The 25,906-nt window shown below is 37.1% G+C and overlaps 1 protein-coding gene across 1 annotated transcript in view; it reads right to left on the reverse strand.

Moving 5' to 3' along the window:
• Positions 1–4,625: 4,625 nt before the first annotated feature.
• Positions 4,626–25,906, reverse strand: part of PCDH15 (protocadherin related 15) — a 784,172-nt gene continuing 762,891 nt past the window's right edge. The window contains exons 31-36 of the mRNA XM_059397646.1: positions 24,551–24,703; positions 15,231–15,249; positions 13,624–13,662; positions 9,364–9,434; positions 8,411–8,519; positions 4,626–5,614 (exon numbers count right to left, since the gene is read on the reverse strand). Coding sequence (XP_059253629.1) covers positions 5,063–5,614; positions 8,411–8,519; positions 9,364–9,434; positions 13,624–13,662; positions 15,231–15,249; positions 24,551–24,703 — 943 coding nt within the window. The 3' untranslated portion in view covers positions 4,626–5,062. The remainder of the gene's footprint in view (positions 5,615–8,410; positions 8,520–9,363; positions 9,435–13,623; positions 13,663–15,230; positions 15,250–24,550; positions 24,704–25,906) is intronic.

Consider the following 25,906-nt stretch of genomic DNA (forward strand, 5'->3'; position numbering starts at 1 on the left):
CCAAGCCCAGGGGAAAAGTTCTATAAATTTCTTTTCTCTTTGAAGACCTATACCTGTAACTTAGAATAGCTACTCTGTGGACTAGATCAATAAAATGTATACCTGCATTTAGCCAGTAAAACATTAGAAGGCTTTTGTGGAGAAAAATGCAAAGGAGGTTGTCTAATCTTCTGCTCTGTAAATATAGCCACATTATAGAAATGGCCAAGTAGGTACAGATTAAAATATTTGATTTTATCTCTCAGTTGAAGTGAATGTTATTAGTGCCATGTTCCAATGAAGGGGGAAAATTGTAAAATGACATGCACGAAGTTACACATTGATGGCAAGAATGAACTCACGCAATATTTTCCTTAATGGCTATTGTTTATGTAGGGTGTGTGGGCCCTGGAAATATAGGGATACATAGAATTCTACCTGTGATATGACACCAGAATGACAAAGGACTGGGGATTCTGTTTTCATGATGGTTGTCTTAGAAAAATTATTCTTCCCAATCCTAATTGTTTGAGATAAAAGGAAATTAAAATTACTATATCATCAGCTGCATTACAAAGTTCTAATAGGGAAATATGGCATATTTCCTGTAGGCAGAGAGGTGGATGATGGATAATTAGATGTATATACAAGTGTACAAACTGTAAATCTCTGAAATATAAGACTTCTCTCCTGTTTAAGACCTAATGTAACTTTATGTCAGCTATGTTCTTTGATATATTTATTCTAATATTTTATTTATTTGAAAGAGAGAGAGAGGGAACACAGGTTGGGGGGAGGGCAGGGCGAGTGGAAAGCAGACTCCCTCCTGGCCAAGGACCCTGATGTGGGATTCAGTCCTAATACTCAGGGATCATGACCTGAGCCAAAGGCAGAGGCTGAATGGACTAAGTCCCCCAGGTGCCTCCTATTTAGCATTTCTAAGAATGTAACTGATTGTATATGAACACCTTCATGTTTAAGTATTTATATTGTTTTCTAAACAAATAGATGGCCAGTATTTTAGGAAACACAGTGTCCATCCTTCTTAGACTTGTGTACATGACTGAAATGTCTAAAAAAAGGATGAGAGTTTTAAAGGATGCTTCCTTTCTCTGCATCATTCAAAGAGTCTGCAGAGCAGGTTTTTCTTGTGCTATCAAACCGAAAAGACTAAACATATAAATGGGAGAATAGTTACTGATTTTTATCCCCACCTGACAGAATAATGAGAAACAATTTTTTCCAAATGGAAATTTATTTTGAAACATTGTGTAGTGAGTAACAATGCATTTTAACCGAAAATTTCTAATTCATATTCCTCATACAGTAAAGTAATATTTGTTAAGGAAAAATAGGTGTTTGGAAAGCAGTGAATGTGTTGATAATTTCCCAAACCATAGACAAAGTTCAAATCTTCCATACACGTGCTTAACTTACCATAAATTTAAAGTAAATTGCAGTTAGAAGAAAACATACCAGTCTAAAAAGTAAAGATCGTTATAAAGATCAAGGTCCACAAATGCAAAAACAAGAGAGAGACAAGTAAAACAAAGGAATTGATGGTATCATTTGAGAAGAGGGAGAAACTATCCATAAAAATAGAGGTCCTCAATATTATTTGGAACCTATCCCTCAGGCTATCACTATTTGCAGGCACCAGTGGGCATCTGCCCTGAGAATAGATTAGCACTTTCTGCCTATTTTACGAATTAACTGATGTGGTATACAGAAGCCCCACTTAGCGGACAGATTGCAGAAAGTGGAGCAGAACAAGAAAAAAGCAAAGTTCACGAAAGAAAAGAAAGAACATGTCTTCCCTCAAGCATCACTATTCTTTTTTTTTTTTTCTTTTTCTGGCTAGATATACAAATGCGATTAATGGTCATTTAATAGTGGTCACTATCCTTTTTGGAAGAACCACTTAGGATAAATAACGTGTTTCAACCTCCCTGTTCACAATGTGGTCTAAAACAAATCAAAACACAACAATGTGGTCTGATAACACAAGTGACATATCACATATGAAATTCAAGGCAAATGTCTTTTTTTTCTGGATTTAAAAAGATCCTTTTGACTAACCTACAGTTAGGATTCTATGACAACTCTCAGAGTCTATAATTAAGGAAAACGAGAAGGCTGGGCCAAGAAGGTAGCATCTGTGAGCTGATGGCCAGGGTCACAAATGTTCTGTCACCTTAACTTTATGGTCTCATTCTTCCCCCACTGGCCCTCCCTGCCCACATGATCTTCTGAAGTCTGCAGGTTTAGCAGTAATAGTCTTAGCAGTTTGTTCTCATCTTGAGCAGCTGGTATCTCACGTTCCTTCTTCCTGATTGAAAGCCAGTATGGACTAAGAACAACAATCACTATGCCTATCTAGGAAAAATAACCACCTATTTCTTTATAAGCATTTACATAGAAACATCATTTATGTCAAGTATTAAGTTTAAACTACTTGGACATCTCCCCTGGGCTCCACAATTTTAATCCTGAGTCAGACTATTCTAGAACAGTGTAAGTCCTATCAAAGTAACTGATTCAGTCCAGACTTAATATATTTAGTTGGTACTGTTCTTGCTGCTGCGTATACTTTACCTCAAAATATACTGACCAAATGTTTGGTTTGGTTGCTCTTTGCAAATGCTGCTTACCTTGATACTATCTCCATTCACTTAGGGAGAGGTTAACTTCATGATTGTTTTTACTGAAGCGGTCAACTAGAAATTGCAGAAATATGTCTGCTAAGTAGGTTGTGGTATTTTGATTTTTCCTTATAAAAAGTGAGCCTTAAAATACAGTGAAATCTCTTATTATCAAGACATTAGTCTTCTGCCGACTTCAGCTCTCTTGAACAGTGCTCAGATCCCAATAGCAGTCCCCAAAAGCTTCTGTGAATCACCAGATTTTGTTTGAATCCACATGCCTGATCTCTGTCTCAGGTCTAATAATTTTGCAAGAAGAAGCAAAACAAACAAAAACACAGACTTTTGCACCAGGAATTAGAAATAAACTGGAAGATAAATTTTGGAGAGTGGCGAAGTGACAAAATTAGTTAAATACCACAGCCTGAAATGGGAGAAAGAGAGATAAAACTCTTGCAAAGTGACATCATGGGATGCCAGGTGAGACAACCCTCAGACATGAAGGAAATAATGTAGTGAGTGATCTCTGATTGAACAAGTAGGAAAATATAATATGTGCAATCTAACTTCTAACCGAAATATGGTATCCTAAAAACAATTGGTTTGGTACTTTAAGGAGTAAGCTTTGGAGTTGAGTGGTACAGGTCATTCTTTGTCAAAATTTAATATGAGTACAAAGCGCCTTGAGACCCCCAAGTAGATTGGGGGTATGAGCAAGACTCTGTATTTCTAACACGCTAATGTTAGAATGCCACATTTCTTTCCAGTTAATGCTGGTAGTTTTTCCAGGTAGGGTAATAGAAGACATTGATTTCCAATTATGCCAGATAAATGAGATGTTCCTGCATTTGATCTCAAGCACTTTTTGAAACCTGAAATTAAAAAATGTAAGTTGGCAAGTTCATGTTACATATAATTCATTCCCTTTGGAAAGAAAGAAATAGCATTATAATCAACAATTTTTAAACTATGAAACGTGAGAGAGAAATTAGAAGTGCATTTATTCAGTCTCTCTGAACCATATAATAAGCATGCATGAGAGAATTTTATTGAAATCTTAACTTTGTCAATAGTGTGCAAAATTTAAGGGGAACTCTATATCATATGAACTCATATTCACTACAATTCTGAATTTTCTCTTATATTGTGTCATCCTTTTCACATCTTGAGAATACGCAACACACAAGGCAAGTATCTTGGGCTTGGTTTTTTGTTATTTTTTTTTTTAAAGGATACTTGGTTTTCATTTATGTTAATGATGAAACACTGTGCTTTGTTCAGTGGTGAAAAACCAAGATTCTGTTCTTTGATAAAAACAAGCAAACAAAAAGGCCCGGGCAATCATTTTCTGGTTCTGCACTTTATGCACATAAATATTATGGGTATTAAAATATTCCATAAATAAGCTGGACCGAGGAGAAGTGATAATACTATAATACACTTGAAGCTATGGATTTATACCCTTTGTAGGTGTTTCACCTATTATATGAATTCTTGACCCTGCCAAATTCCTTTACACCGACTTTATAAAATATTCATGACCGATGACATTAATGTGAGACTTCTCTGCTCTGACTTCATCTTTCATACTGAAGTTGTGGTTCTAGATGCATTACTGACAATTTGGTCCTTTCCCACCTCAGTAAGCTTTAGCTGAGGGGGAGATTTCTGTGATGCTCCAGATAATTATTTCACTTCAGGTGGCAAAACTAAATCACCTGTGTTTTGTGTGGATGGAGTGTTCATGAAGTGTGTGTTTGTGTGTGGTGGGGGGGGCAGTAGGAAAAGTTGTGAGTGATAATTATAAAAGAGATATGATTTCAAGTGTTGTTTAGAAGGTCAACAGATGCATATGTAAAAATCTGAGTGACTATATCAGACAATAAGGAAAATAAGCTCATGATTCTAAGTAATTTACAGATTTTCACATTTGCTATCTTTAAAAAAATCAGGATGGTATAGACAGCAACTGTATAAACCCATTTCCTATAAAATCCTCTAATTTTCCCCATTTTTTTTGAAAAGTAAATCCACAACATGTACCAAAAAACACTGCGTGAAGCTAGAGATGAAGAGTAATCTAGGTTAATCAATCAAATATAAATGATTACTTAGTAAATTATTTCTCATTTATTAAAATGGGGGAAAAAAAAAAAGGCAAGACGCAACCAAACAGCTAAATGGTAAGTTTAAATGATAGATCATTCAGGGAATCGAGAGTCTGTCCAAAAAGATTATCTGGGAAGAACAATTAATTGATACAAAGGCAAGTGCAAATTTGTGTCTTTTTAAACTTTAAAGCATGTCGTTCAAAGTTTCAGCTTGTGTGCGTGATATAAATCCCATACATCATTTTTTCAGTGACGATAAAAAGCGCAGTTTATTAAAAACTGAAGTAAAAATCAAAATAACTTTTTTTTTTTTTTTTTTTTAAAAACCGGTCACAGTTTCGTCATTGGTATATGGAGGTTGTTCCAGGGGCCCATCCAAAGCTCCTCGTCGTCTGAGTGCGTGTGGTCACTCTGGAATTCCAAAGTCTCCTTGATGTTCTTCCTGTCAACCACGGACTCCTGTTCAACTGTGCTTTTCAGCCTGGACCCCAGTGGCTTCCCTGAGGTACCGTCGGTCCCCACAGGGCAAGGGGCAAATGTAACCAGAGTTGGTCTCGTGTGCATCTTCTCAGTAGGGAATGGCCCCTTTGATAATGTGTTCAGGGGAACACTCTCCTCGTGTGTCACTGCCAGCTTGTCAAGTTTCTTAAAGTGCCTCCCCAGGCGCCCAGGAGAAGTCGCTTTTAAGGTATCGGTGAGGCAGGCCCGGCGGGTTCTCACCACGGACCCGTTCTGGGCAATGTAGATGTTGCCGTTGATGTTACTGTGTGTGCCAGAATGGTGAAGACGGTTCCTCTGACATTCCGGAGCACTGTCTTCGCCAGTGGAGCTCGTTTCGTACTCGCGATCCACAACTAACTTGATCATTCCTTTTCTCGCCCACTGCCAAAATAAAACACAGGGAGTCAAAGGAATGAAAGGAGCAAAGGGGACAAGGTCTGCGAAATTCAAAACTGTTGACAGAAAGGCATTAAAGGTTAAAGAACTCAGAAGAGGTGAGGAGACCTTGTATTCTTTTCCGCCAACTGTCCACTGGTTTTAGAGCTTAACTTCTGAAGAAGGGGTTGCCCAGTTAAGAAGCAGACGTTTTAGGAAGCACTTGTATTCTAGATCAGATTACTACTCTACATGAAAGGGAAAAGTGTATGTGTTACTTAAATTTAGATAAGGATCTGATCCATTGTTTAACAGTTGCTCTGTTCTTCTACAAAGTCAAATTGAAGAAAACACACCGTATTAGTATAGTCTGTTTATACTAATACAATACTTCCTTTTTCCAAATTTTAAGGACTTTTTAAAGCTGCATCATTCTAATTTCTAATTAACATTTCATTATTAGCCAAACTTTTTGTATTCACTTGGAATATCCTGGTTTTCTGGATCATTTTATTTCAACAGATGTGACCTGGAAAGAAAGAATCTTCCCATCATGAATCATTCAGTAATACACAAAAATGAAAATGAATGATTATAAACTTCCTCTAGTAAGCAACTGGAACACAATGGACATTTCTACAAGTTTATTTTTCTTTTACCAATCCTTCTGCCAGCTGAAATGTACACACATGCAAAAGTAGACTTTTATAGAGGCCTCAGTTGTTGCCAGTGTTGTCCTAATGATTTATTGTCTACAGATGAAATAAAAACGTGCCCATATACTCCCGAAATCCATCCCAGCAGGCAGGGCATCCCTGGTAATGCCCAGTGCATTCACAGAAACCCCACTGGCAGATACCAACTGTGGACTCAGGGCTCGTCTTTGGGATGGCTAACAGAGGAAGATGAGGCAGTCTGACCCTAATGTGCTCTGACGTACAAGTCTACTCGGTGCGCACATATGCTCCCCTTCCTGGCATGCTTCCAGTCCTAGGTCAGCGAGAGGTCACAGTCACATTCCTCCCTTGGAGCATCACTGCAGAGAGCACACAGAAAGCACCGCACGCAAGAGCACTCGCCACGGCAAACTCCCACCTCCTGGGCCCCGTCTCAGAGTGCCGTATTGTCGTCCTCAGAGCCGGCTCCCGGGGGCTGCTCCCAGGGTGCTTTCTTGTGGGTGGCCCGCTCGGGCACCTGGTAGCCCCAGGGCCCTCCGGACTGGCTTTCGCTGCTGCTGCTGACACTGCTGCCTGGCTCGGACTCCTCCTCGCTGCCCCCACCTGCCTCCACTGAAACAGACTCTGCACTGCCCTCCTCCTCGGGGACCTCGAGGCCTGTGGGCTCCTCTCCAGGGCCCAGCTCAGTCTCCTCTCCTGCTTCCTCCTCCACTGCTGGCTCTTCCTCCAGCTCTTCCGGGGGCTCCTCTCTTCTCCTTTTGACCGGCTTGACCTCCTCAACCACAGGCCGCCTTCTGGCCAGAAAGATGTTTTTCCGGGCCTTCTCCCCTTCCGACTCTGTGGACTCTGACTCTTCTGAAGATGGAGTCGAGCTCTCTTCCTCTTCCGAGGGGGTCTCTGACTCGGACTCCTCTTCCGTGGTCTCTGACTCACTGAATTCGGACTCTTCCTCACTGTACTCCGTGTAGTCGCTGGAGGACTCCTCCTCCGACTCCACCGTGCTTTCCGTGGCTTCTTCTTGGTCCAGAGTGAGCTTCAGGTAATCTTTATCCACTTCCTCAAGGCGTCTCTGCCACTCTTCCCCCTCCAGTTCAGAGAGGCCCCTTCTGTCCGCGAGCCCTCGAACTTTCTTGAAAATCATTGGGAAGATCCTGGCTCTCTTCCACGTTGTGTACGTGGGCTCAGCTGGCGGTGGCTTCTCAATGGTGACCACTACTTCCTCCTCCTCACTAGGCTCTCTAACTTCAACTTTGGGTTTTCTAATTCTCTTTGCCTCTTCCTGAAAATCACGAAAAGGCAATTGAACCGTCAGCTCGAGGCTGGTTAGGCTAGGACCCTGTCGCACCCAAGTCAAGCAGGGATGACTCTGCAGAGTTATGACTGGTTTCGGAGAAGCAGACCCAGTTCTCCACCATTCATCCCCACTGCGTTTGGATGCAAAGTGATCACGAAGAAGTATTTTATTTTGGCTTATACTATACAGTACTAAAATCTAAGGCCTTCTAATTTTTTTTTTCTCATTCAGAGTTTATTTTAGATTTTAGATCAAAGGAGAAAGAAGTAATCATCACCTCTCCTCTATCCCTATGGTTTCTTTAATGAAATTATGTGACAGTTGACTATTTTCTCAGTTTTAAACGGGGTAAAGCTACAGTGACATTGATTTGTTTTTGTTTTACATGAACATTCCAAGTAGATATTAAAGGCAAAGTGACTCATGTTAATTAAGACATACATGACAGAATTCTGTTAAACATATTGGCGGTAATATTTTGTTTCTGTCTGGCAACTGTACTTTTCCATGATTTTTAGGTATGCCAGACAATGTGGTTACCAAAGTAACCACCGTTTTGCAGAATAGTGTTTATGTATTTGATTATAATGTTAACTTTTAGGATTTTAGAAAATATAAACTTTATTGTGGCTTTATTTCAGGCATTTAACATTTTATAGAAGGAAATAAATTAAACTTTCACAACAATTAATTTCCTTCTATAAACAGGGCAATGAAATGGTCTGCGTTATTAAATTTCTACAGAAAATGAGTAGTAAGTGAATAGGATGAAAAATTTTTGGAATTTTTTGCAGCCTGCTATTCAACTAGGGTTAAACATTATGGCATTACCTCTTCCTCCTCATACTCCTCCTCGGCTTCACCAACTACCTCCCCATACTCCTCTGGTCCAGCCGGTGGTAACAGACGGCGACGGCTTCCATACTGAGGCATTTCATACCTGAAACAGAAACTTACAGCCTTTAGCATGTTTCCATGAGGTCCTGGAAACCATGACTGATCTTTTTTCTTCTTTATTCTCATCCTTCAATCAGCATATATTTATACAGTGCCTATCATGCTCCTTGTCAACTAGTTACAAAACCATAGCTAAGAACTACAACCTGTTGGCCAGTGGTTTTTGCCATGATGGTATCCTAGAGCAACTGTAAAAAGAGGTTATTTCAGATTTAAGTTTTGGGAGAGACTGTTGCTTAGAGAAGGGGATATAGTTCCTTAATTAGTTGAAGAATTTAGAGCAGGAAATAGATTCTCTGTAAAAAAAAATAGCTTATTCAGGACATAACGTTTCTATCTTACAGTGAAGATCTGCTTCAAACATGGTCTGGAATGGTGTATGCAATCCTCTTCTGTATCTTTAGAAATCAGTTAACGTGTGTGTATAGTGACTTAAAATGCTTATTACTAGATTCTAAAATATGTTTTCTTCTTAATCCCTTGGGAAAATCTTGAGCCTGACTAGTTAGATAAACATCTCATATGCACGAAATGGTGAATTCAGGAATTGAGCAAATATGTTTGATTTCTATTTCTCATTTAAATAATTTTGAATCATTTTACTGCATCATTAAAGTTGTAGTCAGTATCAACATGGAACATCAAACCAGATCTGAATGTAGAAAAATGGATAAAACTTGACTGAAACTAAAAGTAGATACGTAATTCCTTTTCAAAGATGAAACTGATGAAGTGACATTTATAACACAAGTGCTAGTAATAAGATTCAGTAGCTTATTATTCACAAAAAAATACTGATACTGGATAAAAAAAATCTGAAGATGTACCCATGCTCATAACTGTAATAATCTTGTCCGTATTCCTGGCCAGGATCAATTCCAGACTCCATGGATAACTCCTATTGTTCAGAGAAAGAAATCACATTTGAAAATAGATTCTTATCACATTTTAGATCAAATGAATTCAGATTTATTTCCAGACCTAGAATCCCATGACTCTTAGAACACTCCTGCCAAAAACTTTAATTACACATGTTAGTCAAACATAATCAAAACTTCTTTCTCTAGCTATAACTATCTGACGTGAAATAAGGTTATGTTATTAGACCTGAGGGAGTAAAAAAGCTACATTTTTTCTAGACGAGCATATCACTTGTTCTTGGTTAACTTTTAAAACTATCAGTAGACATTTCATACTTCACTCTGTTTTAACTTGTATTATTAAATAGACTTTAGCCTTGAGGGAATGAGAAAGTTACCTTCCTGATAACAGCTTCACAGCACCCCGAGCACTTCTGCTCATTACATTTATTTTTATGAACGAATTTCCTGGTAATCATTTATACATTAATTATGATATTTATGAGTGATACCTCTCAAGAATGTTTACATTTAAAAACATACTGCTAATTCTGGACTTAATTACTTAAAAACAAATTGTCAGGACAGCAGCCCTTTCAAGGTTTCAGTTCTAAATTCTAAACTACTGATTTTGTCACTCTGCTCTTAACAGAAAGATGTTTTTCCTGAGGGGAAAAAAATACATATTTTTTATACACATATAACTAGTTTTAAATAACTATTAAATTCAATGTCATTATATTTTAACATTTCAAGTAGGCTGAACTGTAAAACTTAACCAAATGAATTGTGCAATGAAATAAGCAAAGGGAGGGAGGAAAAAGTATCAGCGCCCACAGTAAAATGGGTAGGTATTTATCCCTGAGGTCATCTGTTATTTAAATAGCAATTCTGTCAGCCTAGATCTAGTAATAAGTCAGGAAAAAAATAGTTACTAAAAAGTGGGGAATTCACAGGCTTCATGGTGGATATGGACAATGACCCTCATTTGTGCTTGAATGTAGTTGCCCAAAATCTAATCAGAAAATGTGATTAAAAAAATCAGGATTTGTGTTTCTCTTGAAAAATAACAAGATGGCAGCGCAGCACTGGACTCCATTTCTATGTCATGAATTTAGTTGCTGGCACTACTGGCAGCAGTTCGTGTTCTAGTTACTGCTTGTCCTCTGCCATACTGTTTACGCCCTACCCATAACCACAGTCAGGTCTCCCATGTGCTCCTCACTCGCATCTAATAACCTCCATTCACTTCCACTATTTCCTTTGATGCTTCTTCATGTTACTACTCTCTGGTGACTTTGCAGCTTACAAATACTTTGGCAAAGGTGTCCAATTTCAATGGTAAAACTGTTTCAGTTTACCCACCAGAACGGTTCCAACAAACAAACAGAAGAATCAGCAGTGCCATGTTTTAGCAGGGATATGGAATAACTAGATCTCTCAGACACTTTATAAATCCACCAAATCCTTTGGAAAATGGCAAAAATACAAAAGTCAAAAATATGCATATCCTTTCACAAAAATTCAATATAGATCCATTTATATGCTAAACATAAGTGTGTACAATTGTGCACCAAAAGACATCATTTGTAACAGCCAAAAACTGGAACTGAGGCACAAGTCCATGAGATACACACTACTGCATCACCCAGTAACAGAAATGACGCTCCCAAACAGAACAATGAGCAACAGAAGTCTGGTGTCAATGGGACACAGGATTCTATTGAATCCTGTTTGCATAAACTTTGAAAAGAGACACACTAATCTGTGTCTTAGAAGCCAGGTGAAACTTTTTAAGCTGTGATAATTGTACATTGGATAAACCTCACTGACTCCGGACAAACAGAAACTAAAAGAATCTGCAATCACCAGACCTGCCCTACAAAAAATATTGCAAGGGGTCCTCTAATCAAGAAAGAGAAACCAATAGTAACATAGACTGGAAAGGAACAGAGACAATAAACAGTAACAGTCACCTTCCAGGCTAGACAATGGCGCTAAATTTATATCTTTCAATAGTTACCCTGAAAGTAAATGGGCTGAATGACCCAATCAAAAGACATGATATGAAGTCGATAGGAAGTCTGCAAGAAACTCTTTTTTAGACCCAAAGACACCTCCAGATTAAAAGTGAGGGGGTGAAAAACCATTTACCATGCTAATGGACATCAAAGAAAGCTGACGTAGCAATCCTTTTATCAGACAAATTAGATTTTAAAAGATTGTAGTAAGAAATAAGGTAGGACATAAAGGGTCTATCCAACAAGAAGTTGTAACAGTTGTAAATATTTATGCCCCTAACATGGGAACATCTGATTATATAAGCCAATTAATAACAAAATCAAAGAAACACATCAGCAATAATAGTAGGGGACTTTAATACCCCCTCACTGAAATGAACAGATCATCCAAGCATAACATCAACAAGGATCTGACACACTGGACCAGATGCACTTCACAGATAAATTCAGAATATTCCATCCCAAAGTGACAGAATTTACATTCTTCTCTAGTGCACACAGAACATTCTCCAGAATAGATGATATCCTGGGTCACAAATCCAGTCTCAGCAGGTACTGAAAGATTGGGATCATTCCCTGCGTGTTTTCAGACCACGATGCTTTGAATCTTGAACTCAATCACAAGAGGAAAGTTGGAAAGAACTCAAATACATGGAGGCTAAAGCACATCCTACTTAAGAATGAATGGATCTAACCAACAAATTAAAAAATTTCATGGAAACAAATGAAAATGAAGCAACTATATCCCAACAAATCAGACAATCTGGAAGACATGGATGCAGTACTAGAAAAACCAAACCAGAAAGAAATAGAAAACCTAAACAAACATGTAAAGAAGAATTAATACCTCTTCTCCTGAAACTGTTCCAAAAAATAGAAATGACAGGAAAACGTACAAACTCAATTTACAAGGCCAGCATCACCTTGATCCCAAAACCAGATAAAGACCCCATCAAAAAGGAGAAATACAGAACAATTCCTTGATGAACACAGATGCAAAAATTCTCACCCAAATACTAGGCAACAGGATCCAACAGTACATTAAAAGGATTGTTCACCACGCCCAAGAGGGACTGATCCTGGGCTGCGAGGTTGGTTCAACATCTGCGAATCAATCAGTGTGATACAATACATTCATAAAAGAAAGGACAAGAACCATATGATCCTCTCAATAGATGCAGAAAAAAAGCATTTGACAAAGCACAGCATCCTTTCTTGATTAAAACTCTTCACAGTGTAGGCAAAGAGGAAACACACCTCAATAGCATAAAAGCCATCCTATGAAAAGCCCACAGTGAATATCATTCTCAGTGGGGCAAAACTGAGAGCTTTTTGCCTAAGGTCAGGAACACGGCAGGGATGCCCACTATCACCACTGCTGTTCAACATAGTACTAGAAGTCCTAGCCTCAGCAGTCAGACAACAAAAAGCAATAAAAGGCATCCGAATCAGCAAAGAAGCAGTCAAACAAACTCTCACTCTTTGCAGATGATAGGATAATTTATGTGGAAAACTCAGAAGGTTCCACCTCAAAAATGCTAGAACTCATACAGGAATTCAGTAAAGTGTCAGGATATAAAATCAACACACAGAAATCCGCTCCATTTCTATATGCTAACAGCAAGATAGAAGAAAGAGAAGGAGTCAATCCCATTTATAATTGCACCCACAACCATAAGATACTTTGGAATAAATCTAAGTGAAGAGGCAAAGGATCTGTACTCAGAAAACTGTAGAACACTCACGAAAGAAATTGAAGAAGACACAAAGAAATGGAAAGCTGTTCCATGCTCTTGAACTGGAAGAACAAATACTGTGAAAATGTCTGTGCTACCTAAAGCAATCTACCCATGCAATGCAATCCCTATCAAAATACCATCAACTTTTTTCAAAGAACTGGAATAAATAAACAGTTCATGATTTGTCTTATTCAATGATAGCTTGCTTTCAATAGGAGCAAAGGTCTTATTTGTCTAACTCCTAGAGAATGAAGATAAAAATTTGGAATTTCAGCCCCCCACAAGCAAGAGAGAAGTGATTAGCTTGCTTACTTATTTATATATTTGTTTCTACTTTAAACCACCCCTTCTCCATCTTAGAAAATCATGCCACTTGATTACATTCTGCTGTGTGTTGGACAGGCCTTAACGTGACATAAAATATAGTGGAGATTCAGTGAGGTTGAAAAGAAAAAGAAAATTGATACCTCTGGTTTAAGAAGAGAAGGCCTCAGCAGTTGCTGTTGCTGCCAAAGGAAATTAAAATAGAAAAAGGTTTAGAAGATAATTCAGGTGGAAAAGGGAGATCATGATTGAAAAGAGAAAAAAAGGCCACAGCTTAAAACTGGTTACCTTAGGATTATGAATTATTATTCATGTGATAGCTACCAATATTTTGACTGTTGATGTTGGAATGTGAAATAACAAAGAATTATTTTCTGTTTCATCATTGTTTTAGGTAACATCAAAGTGAATAACCTTTAATCAATGAAAACCTGTAAGTAACTTTTCAGTTCAAACTTCTTCTTTGTATAAAAAGTTATTTACGATTTTAAAAGCACTTCAAGTGCCACAGGATTATTTTGAACAAGTTTAACCTTGTTTTAAATTGCCCCTCTTTTTTCTCCCCACATTAAATGTAATCAGGTTCATTAGTGAGAAGGGTAGAGCACATAATATAATCATATAGTCATAACGCATCGTCGTAGTTAAGAAATGCTCCCTGTTTTTCTTTTTACCAAAACGTGGGTTACTTACAGCTGAACACTGAGCATGCTTTCAGAAATTCTTTTGTGATCCGGGAAATTGTCCTTCCTTGGATTTTGCAGGGATCACTCCTTACTTACTCTCAGCCTCACCCCTACTCATTTAAAGGAAACACGGTCTCTACGGTGTGTTTCCTGATCATTTATACTATAATACGTGCGAACAAGAGACATACTTCAAATTTTGGTTTATCCACTCTGAGGGATACACAACACAAATCTTAAAGGGAACGACATTGGGAATGTGGGCAGAGAAATCCTGGGAGACAATTCCAGTGGCGAATCAGCCTTCAGAAATGAGCCGGAGAACAGCCAGGTGACTGAAGGCAGGACTGACTTTTCGTGAGGCTGTGAGTGAGTTTGTCTACTGAAGGCATTCATTTAAAGGAGGAGGAAGTTGGCCGTAGAGACAGTCTGATCCAATCTGTTACCTGTCTCTGAAAACCAGTTATTCTGAAATGCATTCAGCCTGATTTCCAAATACATTAGGACTCACGCTTTCTCAGCTGGTGGCCAGTTAGGTCGTGAGCTCATTGCACTCTCTTGACTGGGAAGCTGTCTGCTAAATTCGGCTAGGTTCTTGGTGACCTCATTGGCAGTACCACTTTGAGAGCAGCTAGCCAGATCCCACTATCTTCTCCAAATGCCTGAGCATTCTCATAGTCTGACTTTCTAAAACTCTTTAAGATCTTAAGTTCTAATGTGTTAGGAAGGAGACTTGGACTCTGGTAAAAGAAACAAAGGTCCCAGGTTTCTAAAGTACATTTCTAGCCTTAGAAAAATAAATTTGGGTGAATGTCACAATATTGAGTAACAGCAATTCAGGAAACAATAAATCTATCCTTGGAAAGGTGAGCATTTGATATTTGTTCACTCACTTAAAACCTCAGAACAAAATAGCAACAGGTATAAAAGAAAATAAATAGCCCAGCGTACTTCTAAGTTTTATTGAAGTAAAGGAAAATATCCTAGCTATGCAAGAAAAGTCAGTCCTGCCTAGAAGGTAAATATTTTCCTAGTAGCTTTATATAACACTGTAAAGCCCTTACCTCTGATGCATAAACTCTCCTGCAAGGCAGAAACAGAGAGATCAGTATTAAACAACTTAGAGTTTCAGATTCAAGAAAAGTATAGATAAGATTTTTTTTTTTAATCTGAGAAAAATGAGAAGGTAATTTTCACTAAAAATTGTCTCAGTGAGAAACACATTTTGTGGCAGTTTATCAGGACAGGAAGGTTGCAGTTTCATGCCTCTATGACTACAAAGTTAGCAGGCCAGACCCTAGCACCAGCATACCTGAAATAATCTATTTTATCTCAGTGGTGTATAGTAACACACTTTGACTCTGTTATTATCAACCGGATTAAAAATATTCTATATCATCTCTAACCTTGCCAAGTCTTGATACATGTAAGATACTCATTTGGGGAAAAGATGTGTTTTATACATGAAGAGTATATTGGTACAGAATGAGAAATGACCTCAACGACTAGAATATATTCTTCCAAACATTTGTAAGATGTTTTTTGTCTGTTTGAATCAATTGATTCTAAAAATAATGAATGCAGAATACTGACTAGCTTTTAAGGGTCAGTGACATTATTAGACATAAATATAAGAGCTAAATATTTTCACTTCCATTTCATATTCAATATTAAATAAAGATTTATAAAGTTCATTGGCCACAAGTTGGGGAAATGTTCAGCTGTACCTGGGGTGGGGGGGAGTATACAATGCTTTCAGTGTTGAATGCCATTAGTTATAAAGATTTTTATCTATTACTTACAGTTGATCTAAAGTACCTATATGTATCATATGCTGTTATGAACCACATATATAAAGCTAGGGACTGCTATGAAGAGGCACATACATATCTCTCTAGAAAATTTCTTTAAACTATTACAAGGCCTTTACAAAATAAGTCTACTTATCTGAACAAATCTTAAGTGGTTAAGGCATTACTGATTGAAATGGTTGGTAATAATGGTAGTATAATGCTTACTTAATCTTGTTGGCAATTCATTATTTGAAATGGTTCTTTAGTGAATTTTGCTTCTATGGTTCTGCCAATAGTTATGAGAATGATAATCCTTCTAAAGCATTTAGAAGTGTCCTCAATTTGTATCTTTCAGACATAGATAGAGACACTCATACTCTGGTTTTAGTAATGAGAATTGAGTCACATACATGAAATAAAGTGTCTAGCCAAAGCTGAACATTATTCTGCAGGATATTTAAGCTAACTTTTTTCATTAGCAGTATTTTTCATACATGTAGAGAATGAAATATCATGTTTCCATTAACCTTTCTGTTACCTTTCGTGTGGTTATTTGTATTGTCTGTCTCAGCTCAAAAGCAGAAAGTCACTTGGAAAAAGCACACAACAGAATCAGTGGATATCACTGTCTGTGGGCTTACAACTAACATGACTTCCTTTCGGTCCTTCTAAGACCAGTCATATAATATTAATGCATTTTTATGTAGATTATATTCAATGTGTATTAATTATTTACTTCACACTACTTCTTTACATTAAGTTTACTTTTAACAATAAGGAAAATGTATGGTAACCTACTTTCATCTTTTAAAAAGGTATCTAATAATTTCTTATGCACTAATTAGAGCATAATTATGCAGAAGAAAAAATGATATTCTTTCTGTGGAGGTTGGTTGTCAGGTTGTGGGGGTTCAGGGATTGGGAAGAGGAATAGTATTTTGGCCTGTGTACTCATAATAGGTCTTACGCAGATATTGTAACTGACTTCTATGACAAAGTTGGAGATCTCCAAATAGAATATATATGTAAAAAACTGAAGTAAATATAAAACATGGGAATGGAGGGGTGCCTGGTGGCTCAGTGGGTTGAGCCTCTGCCTTCAGCTCAGGTCATGATCTCAGGGTCCTGGGATCAAGCCCCGCATTGGGCTCTCTGCTCGGCAGGGAGCCTGCTTCCTCCTCTCTCTCTGCCTGCCTCTCTGCCTACTTGTGATCCCTCTCTCTCTGTCAAATAAACAAATGATATCTTAAAAAAAAGATAAATTTAAAAAGAAAACCAAACAAACATGGGAATGGATGTTTCATTTAAAAAGCACAAGATACTAGTAAGATATTTAGACAAATATTATAAAAATGACATAGAAAACATTACAGATTCAGTAAGGCTATAGATACCTACATGAGATTGTTATTTGGAGTTTTTATATGTCTTTGTAATTATTTAGAGAATACATTCTCAAGGAATTTCTTTCATATATTCAAGAAGTTGATACAAAATATTTTTAAAAAACACACAGTCATATCAAAGGCTTACACAATTATGAATAATACCTTGTCAGAGTCCGCCAAATAGCACAAGTTCTCATGCATATGACCAGCTGCCAACAAAAACTCCAACTGAAGTGTTTCAGTGAAAGAGAGAAAAAAATCATGTTCAAGAACCCCAAGAAATAAGTTACTCTGGATTTGGATGAAAAGAATCTGAATCAGAGGACCTAATGAAAATAATTAGATCTATAGTTTTTTTTTGTTTTTTTTTTTAAACTCTGATACCATTAAACAGGGATAACAGACCACGTTCTGGAAGAAATGTCACATAATGTAAGAGCTGAACAAAACCTTTGAAATGATGCATTATAAGGCCCTCTCTGAGGCTATATTAATATACTTAAAATGGAAATTTTCAAGCAAGACCTTTGCCTATATACTTTGCTTTGTTTTTCTGTGCAGACTTTTATCTTCTATAATAGAATTGCAGAAGAATCAAATAATTACACTTGTATTCACAGTGGGAAATTACAAATACAATTTATTCCATGTGTTATATGGGAAAACAGTGTAATTACTTGCTGGTCAAGTGTAACTTTCATTAAAAAGATAGGAAGGTAACACTTAGCTGAGCTGATGCCATTAAGAATTTACCAAGTTGAGTTCTGAGAACAACTACAACATAAAATTCCATTCTCAAGTATACATTTTTATCCTCTTTGCCTAATATAAAGAGTAAAGGCCTATATAAAACTGAGGACAGTTTGCTAGATATATTCCTTCTTGATTTCTATTCAAAGTGTTAACATTTTCCTCATCCAACTAAATTTGGATGATTTATCTAAAGAAAGGTAAATAGAAATGAATCCAATATGCTATTCTAAAATTTTGATGAACATTTAATATTATTGATAAGCTTAATAAAAATATTTATAATTTTCATCAAATATTAACTAAAATCATAGTAGGTAAACCTTCATAGACATTTATTGAACCTTATTTTGATGAAACTTATTAGGATTTTATTAAACTGGAGAAAAATATTTTCCTTGAAGGGGAATCTTCTGATAAAATTATGAGATGATATCAACATGTGGACAAGCAAAACTGAAGACCACTTTAAACATTTGTGGGTACAGTGAAATGTCTTACAAAAGCCACGATTCAAGATTTATTTTCATTGTAAAGAAGGGAAGAGAAAGCATAATGAGAAATAAACAGAATAAGACCATCATTTAAAAAGTAAAAGATTTTTCAAATGTATAAGCATACTAGTAAGATAAAAGCAAGCCAGAGTAAAGAATGTCATTGTAAGAAAACAGATGATTATATCTTACAGCACCTGGTATTTATTTCCGAATACCATATCTGTCAAATCCTGCATTTCTGGATACATGACATTTTTACTTTGGTAGTGTTTAAGCTTACCAAATACATAGACTTCAAGGAAAGAACAGAACCTATGATATAATTTTGGGGGGATTATTTTAACAGTTTGCTTTTTTTTTTTTCCAGGAGCATTCAGTAAAACTATGATCAGAAATAAACGTAGGTATTACTGCATTAACATGTTAACAGGCCATTGGTTTAAGCTGGAGATATAACTTTCTTGCCCATATATTCCCATTGAAAAATAGATTGAAATTACTTACTTTTTAAATAAATGCAGATAAATAATGCTACTTCGTAGTTAAGAAAATTAAGGTAAATCTATGAGTTAGAAATGATGAGGTTAATAATCTTTGAAAGTAAAAAAAAAAAATGAGGAAAAACAGCATTGCACTGAGTTTAGAGTAAAAGAATGGAATCTTCTTTAATGTTCAAATTTGCCTCCACTTGAAGATTTCGGTCAACAAAAGAGTTGTCCAGTTAAAACAGGAAAATCAACATTACAGTGAAGTAGATTGGCTGTCAGGCAGGTTCTCAGTGCCCTCGACAATACCGTGTAAATTCCCCTGGTTGCATTCAGTCACTTCCACATTTTCTGTTTCTGGAGGGCAACGAGTTTCCAGTCTTGAGTTGTGTGTTGGTGGGAAGTTTTTTTCAATTTGACTGTACATATTAGCTACCGACTTTTCAAGGTCGGCTAAGTTTTTAATATGCTTGAGGATGCCCTTTGGTTCTCTCTGGGAATTTGCACGACGTGCTGTTGCAAAGGCTGGCGGCTGTCTGACAGAGGACTCCATATCCTTGGGGGGCGTCTCACTGACAGTGCGCTGAACAATGGGGACACTGACACGCTTAGTGGACGGAGCCCAAGTTGGAAGAGACAGAGAAGAAGGGAGAGGCGGGGAGGGGGGAGGGAGGGAGGGGAGTGAAGGCAGACGAGGTGAAGAAGAAGAGGAAGGAGAAGGAGGGGCAGAAAGTGAAAGAATCGGAGGAGGAGGGGGAAGACAGGAAAGAGCAAATGGACTAAGGACAAGAGGTGGAGGAGGAGGGGGAGGAGGGGAGATATTTGGTGGTTTGGGAATGATTTCAAACATGTTTCTTCTGGTTTCAACTGTCAACGTACATGTGGGTGTCTCTCTCCTAAAGCCTGGGGAATTTAAAACGCAGGGCACTGAAGGAGAAAGTTCCAAGCAACAGTCAGCAGGAGAGAGGATGACATCAGGTTCGGACAGGAGTTCCACGGTTCTTGAAACAGCTGGCAAAGTGGAGTAAGAAGAATGAGATGAAGGAGAGAAACAGGAGGAGTCTGAAGGCAGAGATTCCAAGGGCTCTGCTCCGTGTGTGAGCAGTGATTCACCTTGCCTTGTTTCTCCTCTCTCGGGTACATTCGAATCTCCAACAGTAGGCCGGGGACTGCTGCTACCTCTCTTTGGAAAGGTTCTAGTGGTTTCCTTTCCACCTTCCTGCCTGTTGCTCTGCCACTGCTCCAGCTCTATGGCTTCTGGTCTCTTGGGAAGTTCCCACACTGGTCTCTGAGGGAAGTAGACTGGCTGATTCCACATCCTCTGAAACATTTCTCTTGGGCCCCTCAGGGACTTACTCCTGGCTTGTGTTTTGGGTAAAAATGAGTCTATAAAATCTGTTCTTAGTAAAAAGTCTGAATTTGCTGGTCCTGGATCTAGAGTTTCCTTATAAAGAGTACCGTGGATACTTGAGGCATCCTCGTCAGACATCAGTGTGAATTTTCTTACCGACTTGGGCTGGTTGTTCTTAAGAGATCCATCTACATGAGCCTGCTTGTGAGCCTCAGTAGTGCTGGAAGAAAAGGGCATCACAGTTTGGGGACTTTTCCTGTCTTCCGAGACTGACTTATTTCCCCTGCTTTGTTGGAAATGGTAGAGAAGGAAAAGACTTGAAAGAAAAGAAGATAATGAAATGTAAGGAAACAGGTCGTGACACAGCTTTCATGAGAAAGATGTCTTTATGGTTCTCATTACGACTTCAAAATATAGAAGGCCAAATAACACTAATCTACCAAAGCCAGACATTACTTTCATGTCCCTGTACTCAAAAAGGCAGGGCAAGAAAAGCTTGAGAGCTGTGAGTAGCATGAGAAATTTTTTTTTTTTTTTTAAGAAAATGCATCAATCCATAAGACTGATTTGGGGGGGGGGGCGGCTAATGAGTTTGATACAGCAAAGTATCCATGACCACACATAACAGTTTTCTTATGTAGAAATCATGATTCCAAATTGCAAACCAGCATTTTGGCTAATGGTTTCATATCCTTTGCTTTGGTGGACAACACTCAGGGCTGTCTGTCTGGGGAGAAGGATCCTTAGCTGTGTCTGAATCGGTACCATTATCTCTCCTCTCAGTCATTCTGTCCTGGAGCTAAAAGTACTCTCCAGTTTGAGACAAAGCTTACAAGAGAATACAGAAAGGAATTCTCTATTCCCTAGATTAGAGAATTAAAAGTCTTCAAGGACAGGTGGGAGAATTTCTCTCATCGAGGTCAAAATCACAGTTGAGAAATTGAAGTTATGCTAGAACCTGAACAGAGATTATTTCCTTCTATTTCAGTTTTAAGCTGAATCCATTATAAAATGCTATGAACAGTACAAATAACAAGAGGGCCTATTGGTATTTATTTTAAATATGATCTGTGTCAAATTTTGGCCAAGACTGACTTTAATTAAAAGACTTATGTTCCAGTCACATAGTTTCAATATCCCTGGAAGATCTGCTCATACACTGACATTGAGTCACAGTGGCTGGGAGTGATAAAGTCAACTAAGGGAAAGGACACAAGCACATATCACTATTGAAAGCATTGGGACCTTTCGGCCAGGAAGGCTGGCGGGTTTTGAATGCCCTCTCCTCAGACTTTGCTGTCAAGCTCAATGTTTAATATTTACCCACACAGCAGGAATTAAATAAAAGGAAATACTGTGAATAAAAATTAAGTGGCCACGCTGAAAAGCAAAACAGGCGAGACAATACAATGCTATATATAAAGCTGAGGCTGTTACTGTGCCTTCTCACAAAGAAACAAACTACTAAGGAAGAACCCTCACAGCTGGGCTTGGGGTATCAGGCCCACCCAGATAACACGGGAAGAACAGAAAATCTGCATTCAATAGACATCAAATCCTTCTCTTGATCTTGCAAAGTCATTTTTTTTTTAAATGGACTTGACACATTATTTGGTACTTTTTAAAAAAAATATGTTTGTTTTTGCTAAGAACTACCTATATAATGGAACTGTACCACTTTGGATTAAGAGACATCTTGAAATACTTTTAAAAAATTAAGAGCAAGAATTTTGATATACTTCTTGGGAGGTACAGGTTTTTAAGGTACCAAAAGTGAATGAGATATGAAAGACAGAAATTTCTTTTTAAAAGCAAATGACTCCATGGTAAAATGATGAAGATCACTACATTTAGAGTAAAACTTAATCTATTCTCTTGTATCTTTTTTCCCTAACACCTCATATTAGAATGATATTATTTACTTACTTATGCCTATGTATCCACAGGTGGGAAAGAGAAAACATGAGACAGAAAAAAAAAAAAAAAAGAGTTTGAACTATAGTTACTTTGAGGTGGTTATGAAAATACTAACAGGAACTTGATGTAAACATTTGATATGTATATCCAGAAAAGAAAATGCATGGTTTTATATATTTTTTTTTACTCTGATATGTAATAATATTTTAGATAAAACCATATGGCATTTCTTTGGTTGTCTCATCCCATAAAATAGCTAGCTATCTGTTTCCTATACATAGGTAAAATTTACCTTCATTACATATGGTTGATTTCAATCCCGAAACAGTTATTTTAAATGAGAATCTAAGAATTGTTTCTATGTCCTAACTGAAAAATTAGTCCACATTGATTTTTAAAGAAGATAAACATACTGTTTGGAAGAAAGTAAATATATTACAGACCAACTGTTGAATCTGTATGACATTATTAGATCGTTAAGATTCTTTTCAAAATGACCTTTGATTTTTTGTTTGTTTGTTTGTTTAAATTTGGTAATAATTCCTTTGAAGCTAATCTATTTTCTAATAACATATGGTTAGAATCCCTATATAAAGTTTTTAAATAGATAGCTTAAACATTTGTTAAAGATGTTTAAATGTGAAGAACACAAAATACTTCATTAAATACATATTATAATTGAAAATTTTTCTAAGTCTACCACGATTTTTCTAATGAAAGTAGTTCTTAAATGTTGCTATTTGAAAATGGTCACCTTCAAACTATATTTATTCCAGATGATGTTACAGTGTATCTACTTTTGTTAAGTAAAAATGAATATATGCCACTAACTTCAGATAACAGAAAACTTTACTCATAAGTCTTTTTAGTTTCTGAATTTTTTTTTTCTGGAGAGAGGTGGTTAATATAAAGAGAATCAAATCATATTGGCTCAATTCCTACATTCACCAGTAACGCAAAAAGAGACCATAATTTTCAACTCAATTTAAAAATTTTTAAAACTATATTTAAAGCATGAATCCTTTACCATATTATTTTAGAAATGGAATGCCAAGCACTCAACTGTCAAACATTAAATTCAGTTTTAGCATTAAGATACACAACATTAAAATCTGTTTTAACATTTTTAAAACTTAACATCACCTTGTGCAATAATATTGATACATGTGTTTAAAACAAGTTGTCTCATTAAAAGGTAAATTTCAAAAAAAAAAAAAAAAGGTAAATTTCATAATTTTTGAGGCTTGCTTTATTCCTACTAGTAAATGCTACAAATGTAACACAGTTGAATGTGTTTTAGTCCCTCAACTCCACCAAATTCCAGTTGATAAAAGCTGTCTTGGATTTAATTCAGCCATATTCAGAATTTTATCATCTCCTTGGTTGTTCTGCATCTCATGTCCCAAAATAGTTACTCTTGAATTTTTAAAACATAGGCAAGTTAAGTAAGTCCAAAAGGAATCAGGTTATAAGAGTAGCATCATTATGGAAAACATCTGTGAAGTCTTTTCTCAGTAATCTAAGAGTTTTCAAATGTGGATGATTTAATATAGCTTAGAGGTTCCAAATATTGTGGGAGCAATATGAAGCATTACAGCAGTCTCTTTTGAGAAGAATATAATGAAAAGTATATTCTTTAAGTGGTTGGATATTTAATTCTTTATTTGGGTTTCAGATTTTCATTATTCTATGTTATGACATCCTAAGATTGCATCTTTAAAAAGTTTGTGACTTAAACCATCACATCAGTTTTAAACTTCCAAACAGGAGTTGGCTTTTGATACCAAATCAGGATTATGATTTTTTTTTGTTTTTGATTTTTATTTTTGATTTGTTTATGATTGTTTTATTTTTCCTTATTTTCTATGAGAAAATTTCAGAATATATTCTTAATTCTGGAGAAAAAAATATATGCGTAATTGTGAAGGTTTACAAACAGACTATTCAAGTTAGACATCTGCAAATTTTCTCTTACTAAGTTTTTTATGTTCTTTTCTGGTTTGCTTGTGTTTTGGTTATTATTTTTCAGCTCAACCTTTCTTAGGTTCTCATCCTAACAATTTAGTTTTTTTGTTTTGTTTTGTTAAGAAAAATGTCATAATTTAAGGAACCTGCATTTCTGCATCAGGTTGACATGAAATACTCACCCCCCAGCATCCATCACACCCACCTGTCTGTAAGAGTGGCTGCAAAGCCTACTTACATGGTGCTGTCCCCCAGCTCTTCATACAGGTGTGCCCCAGGGGGAGGCGGGGGCGGCGGGGGTGTGGCCACAGGTGTGGGCGTGGGTGCAGCAGGCTTGGCCGCCGGTAATGCCGACTGGATTCGTGCAGTCTTGGTGCACTCAGCTTGGCGGCTTGGGTAAGGCAAGGTAAAACTCATTTTAGAAATCGTATACTTATCAGTTGGCATACAAACATACTAAAATCATCAGGAACACAAATACTCCAACTTATAAACTGGTAGAATTACAGAAGCATCCTCACTGAGTAGCATTCTCTCATATCCTCTGCCCCTTCAGTTCTTTAAAATATTGACCCTTGAATAACAGAATTCAGTAGAAATATTGGCAAGTTAAGTGAAATAGTAATATTAAAGATGGGGGCAAACTGTCTTTAAAACTGTGATTAATAATTGGTGGTTATTGAGTAATCTCTCATCATGTGAGGCAAGGCTGAAGATGTATAATGTCGGAGATACATAATTTTTCCTTATCTTTCATCGTCTATTTTTTAAAAAAGTTATTCTATTTAAAATGATCTGAAACATTTTTGACATTCATTGACAGAAGCCATGTAGTTTACAGAGGGTCCCCCTCCTAAAGGATGGGGGCTTGCTTTGGTTTCCTTTGGGTACCTGGGACACCTGGCATTCTGGCCCTTTCTGAATGTCCTGAACACCAACTATGAGCTCCTTCCTCAAAACCAAGACCTCAGAGTGTGGAAGCTATCACAGCAAATGACCTTTTTCACTTCTCCTCCCTTGGATCCCAAAGTTAAAGAGCAGCCCAATTCTGTACATACAAAAGCACAAGGGAAGTTGAAGTCACATACATGGTCCTGGCAGACTGACTGCTTTATCAGGGGTATGCGGGGGTTTTCTTTTCATAGTATACAAAATCATACATAAGATGTTGATTATACTTACACTTTAAACCTGTTTCGAAAGGCAGTGAGTAAGAGAAGAGAGAGAGAAAGCTACATTAGAAGGGCTGCATTCATAATATTTTAACATCTGATTTATTCTACACAATGAATAATTTACTGGTTAAATGCATAATGACACAGACTTAATGACACTGCAGGGAAGCTAAGTATTTCAATTCAGAAAGTCAGAATGGGGGAGCACTTCATCATTACCGACAACGTCACAGATGCTGTGAAAACATTCATTATAGGGAAACAAAGAAATTAACTGTAGCAAGCAGCACTGGATGAATACGTGGAGACAGGAGTTCAAACTCTGAGGGAGAAATGAAAGAGTAAAGGTGATCAGATTCTTGTAATGGGCTTCTTGGCATCACAGGTGTGTTACAGGAATGGACCCAGGCACTGGGCTG

The sequence above is a fragment of the Mustela nigripes genome, chromosome 4 (genome assembly GCF_022355385.1).
Source record: "Mustela nigripes isolate SB6536 chromosome 4, MUSNIG.SB6536, whole genome shotgun sequence".
Lineage (NCBI taxonomy): Eukaryota > Metazoa > Chordata > Mammalia > Carnivora > Mustelidae > Mustela > Mustela nigripes.